Below are 4,037 nucleotides of genomic sequence, written 5' to 3'. Positions count from 1 at the left end.
TCTGCAGCCGGCGGGGACGAGCGGTGGTGCAGGAACTACTCGCAAGGAAGGGTGGGATTTCAAGGATCTCGCGATGATGGAAGACGAAGTCAACAAGGGAGATGGGCCAGCTGGCAAATTAGACGGTTGACGACTCGCTAATCATGCAGCTGGAGTTCGACCGGTCCAAATTTGGGCAGGTGCACCGGCGCCCATTAGTGCCCTTCTTTTTATTCTAGTGGCCAAATTTACTATCAGTCTTCACCACATTTCCTATAGCCTGGGCGGGGCATAGCCAATTTTGCTAATACGTAACTTCGTCAGTGGTTACACAACAATGTTAGACTACTTGCCAACTTTTCTGTATAACTGCAGAAAATTACAATCCAACCGGTGTAACAGTGTATTCTAGAAGAAGACGAAAACTGAACTTGCCTTTATGAGTGGTGCTCTCGTCATCCGTACCGATATATACAGTGTGGACTTTTATGTTGCAAAAATCTTATATAATACTCGTCATCATGATCGCTATACTTTTCTAGTCCTGTCGTGGAGACTTATAATTTGATCAATCATTGGCAGTTTCACTGGATAACCCCTCGAGCAAAATGAGACAAGGACACGTACGCTCATGCTCTAAACGTGTCCTGAACATGACTAAAGTTAACATAAGCAACTCTGACTGTATGTACGTTTATAGGTGTAGTATTTTAATACCATGTCCTTATATGTGTTTAGAAAACGAAATTCAAAACGGGTATCACAATTGCAGCTGTGGTATAGACATTATTCGGGAAAAGCTGTATATGCATCAGACAATGGCAATTGGCAATGTGCAAGACAACGACTGTTATGAATAGGAAGAAGTTTTTTTTTCTTCAGATTTATGTCGCACAGTCCATATTGAAGTTTTCTCGCCTGAAAGTTGGAATTTTATTAGCTTGGGCTAAGCTTAAAGGTTATTAATCAGAAGCCTCGGCCAACCGAATTCAAGTACAATCACGGAGTATCCAAATTGTGTTGTAGTATTAGATGAAATCGTTACGACTGAATCTCGGAGACGACAAATCTACCCTTACTAGAGAACTACCAATATGTCTTTTGAGCCAAAATCTGACTGATTCATACAAATTACTGAATCAACTAATACAACACATATTCCTGCGAAAAAAACACATATTATATTGTGTAGTAGTAGGATGTACGGCAAAAAATCTCTTCTTTCATATACTGTATGCTTTTCCATGGACAATGGCCAATGGCCAGCAGCATGAAATTGCATGCCGGCCGGCGATCATCGCTTCGAACAAACCGACAGTTTGTTGGCTGGACGGCCAGCTTGTAGTGGTCGGCCGTCCTGTAGTGCTGCGTATCCCTTCATATCTGGCCGTCAGAGTTCTCGAACAGGCAAACAGCTAGGTCTTAGTTAATTATCAGCGACGACTTCTGCACCTCCTATCCGTCATCCATCACGTACACGCTAGCTAAGTACTCGTATACTATAAATAAGCTAGCACGGAGATGTCTCTCAATTCGTATCAGTAGCAGCTGTCAACATTACACGTAGACACGCACACACACGTGGAGCTAGATATCGATCGACCGCCAGTAGGCCGGAGAGGAGAATCCATGGCCGCCACCGCCGCATGCCGGACCGTTGAGGGGAGATGGAATCTTGCCGGCTCCACGGCGCTCGTTACCGGCGGCAGCAAAGGGATCGGGTACGTACTTTCCTCTGAGTGAATACCATTTATGCTATTATTACATGGGTGTTATACGTTATTACAGAACTAATGCGTATGTACTTGCATGGTGCGGTATGGATCAACAGGCATGCGATCGTGGAGGAGCTGGCCGGGCTCGGGGCTCGGGTGCACACGTGCTCCCGGAGCGCGGCGGAGCTGGAGGAGTGCCGGCGGCAGTGGGAGGGCAAGAACCTCCGGGTCACCGTCTCCGTCTGCGACGTGTCCGTGCGCGCCGAGAGGGAGAAGCTCATGGATACGGTGAAGCGAACCCTGGGCGGCAAGCTGGACATCCTGGTGAACAACGCGGGGCAGTCCATGGTGAAGGCGGCGACGGAGTGCACCGGCGAGGACTACGCGCTGGTGATGGCCACCAACATCGAGTCGTGCTTCCACCTCGCGCAGCTGGCGCACCCGCTCCTCCTCCGCTCGGCCGGTGGAGGGGCGAGCAGCGTCGTCCACATCTCCTCCATCGCCGGCTTCGTCGGCTTCCCGGGCCTCGCCGTCTACTCCATGACCAAGGGGGCGATGAACCAGCTCACTCGGAGCCTTGCCGCCGAGTGGGCCGGCGACGGCATACGCGTCAACTGCGTCGCGCCGGGCGGCATCAACACTGACATCGCCAAAGACATGGTATTTGATCCCTTTATGTAGCTGTGATCTTCCTGGAGAAACTCCTTAATAACGGATGTAACTTCGATTTCGTTTTTGCGATGTGCGTCGAGCAGATAACGAGGGACCCGGAGATTGTGAAGAGCCAGGCCACGCAGCTGCCGATGCAGCGGCTGGGCGAGACGGAGGAGGTGGCATCGGTGGTGGCCTTCCTCTGCATGCCAGCGGCGTCCTACATCACCGGCCAAGTCATCTGCGTCGACGGCGGACGCACCATAGCTTAAAATCGCGCCGAACGTCCTATCCGATAAAAACTTGAAAAGTCACATCATTCAAAGCTGTTGTACGGGTAAAAAAATTGTGTCGAATCATACCATGTAGTATGTTTTTTTTTTTGGCAACTCAAGAGCTTGTATTTACTCAAGTAGGAGGATTACAACGAAACCGAGTACAATCAGCTAGGAAAGAAGGCATGTAATTAATCCCAAGACATCTCCTTCTATCCTTTGTGGCTTGCTTTGCACATCGGTGAGCAGCTTCATTGGCTTCCCTATGCACAAAATTAAGAACACAACTATTAAAACCTCCCATAAGCTCATTGATCTCATGGCAAACAGCTGCGAAGGCCGATCTCTCTGAAATTTCAGAGTTGCACATTCCACAATAATGTAGTAGTATATTAAGAAAACAACACAATTCCATAATTTGAGCATCTGTCGCAAATTGGTACTCAAAGAATGAAGCGTCCACATTGATCTTAAGAGTTCCCTTCTCTGGTGGTTGCCATAAAACTGTATGCACGGTCACGTAGGTCTAGACTCTTTCCCTACGATTGTTAGATCAACGGCGCTTTCCAGCGCCCACAGTATAGAAGCTTGCACTGAACATTCATTCTCACCATGACTTCTAGCATTTCTCTCTGACCAAGTTGCCCAACAACCACATAGAACGGTACAAGCAAATTGGTTAGACCCTAGCTTGCCTTCAATCAAATCTGAAGTCCAAGTTTGAGGGTGTAGCTTTGGAATTTTACGCGATGCAACTTTCTTCATTTCCTTTCAGAAAAGCCTCGCCCAAGTACACTGAAAGAGAGCATGGATAATGGTTTCCTCCTTGCCACAAAATTTACAGAAAGGTAATTTCTCAATGTGCTTTTCAACAAAACTGCCCTGCACGGTACAAAATCTTTTATAACTCGCCACCAATTTTTTTTAAGCTTGGACGGCACAGCCATTTTCCAAAGCTTTTTCCAGAAATTACCTCCAGCTAGCCCTCACCTGACGACGATGGAACGTTGGATTGTCGAGCACATTTACTTAGAATTTTATAGGCCGACCGCACTGTAAAATGGCCATTTTTCTCTTTCTCACAGGCCCATACATCATCTCCTCAGTTATGGATTGGCATTGCGATCATACCATGTATGCACAACGTATCTTATAGCTAAACCCCGCGCACACGTGGTGATATGTATATAACTGTGTTGTTTTCTTAATATACTACTACATTATTGTCAAACACTCTTATATTATGGGACGCAGGGAGTAGCAAACATTCTCGTGTGTTGTAATGAAAAAAAAAATCATACGCCCCTAACACAATAATGCGTAAAAGAGAACGCCCAAAACTATCTAGAAAAGACAACCATATCCATATGTGTCATTCTCATTCATGAATCATCGATGATGTGAATTTGTCCGTCGC

The 4,037-nt window shown here is 46.9% G+C and overlaps 1 protein-coding gene across 1 annotated transcript; it reads left to right on the top strand.

The window, feature by feature from the left end:
* Positions 1 to 1,548: 1,548 nt before the first annotated feature.
* Positions 1,549 to 2,861, top strand: LOC119359697 (noroxomaritidine/norcraugsodine reductase-like). The gene is made up of 3 exons (XM_037625802.1): positions 1,549 to 1,700; positions 1,811 to 2,354; positions 2,450 to 2,861. The coding sequence occupies exons 1-3, from the start codon at positions 1,609 to 1,611 to the stop codon at positions 2,615 to 2,617; spliced, it is 804 nt and encodes a 267-aa protein (XP_037481699.1). The 5' UTR covers positions 1,549 to 1,608; the 3' UTR covers positions 2,618 to 2,861.
* The last annotated feature ends 1,176 nt before the right edge of the window (positions 2,862 to 4,037 follow it).

Source organism: Triticum dicoccoides, chromosome 2A (genome assembly GCF_002162155.2).
Source record: "Triticum dicoccoides isolate Atlit2015 ecotype Zavitan chromosome 2A, WEW_v2.0, whole genome shotgun sequence".
NCBI classification, from domain to species: Eukaryota; Viridiplantae; Streptophyta; class Magnoliopsida; order Poales; family Poaceae; genus Triticum; species Triticum dicoccoides.
This window is presented reverse-complemented; position numbering and strand designations above follow the sequence as displayed.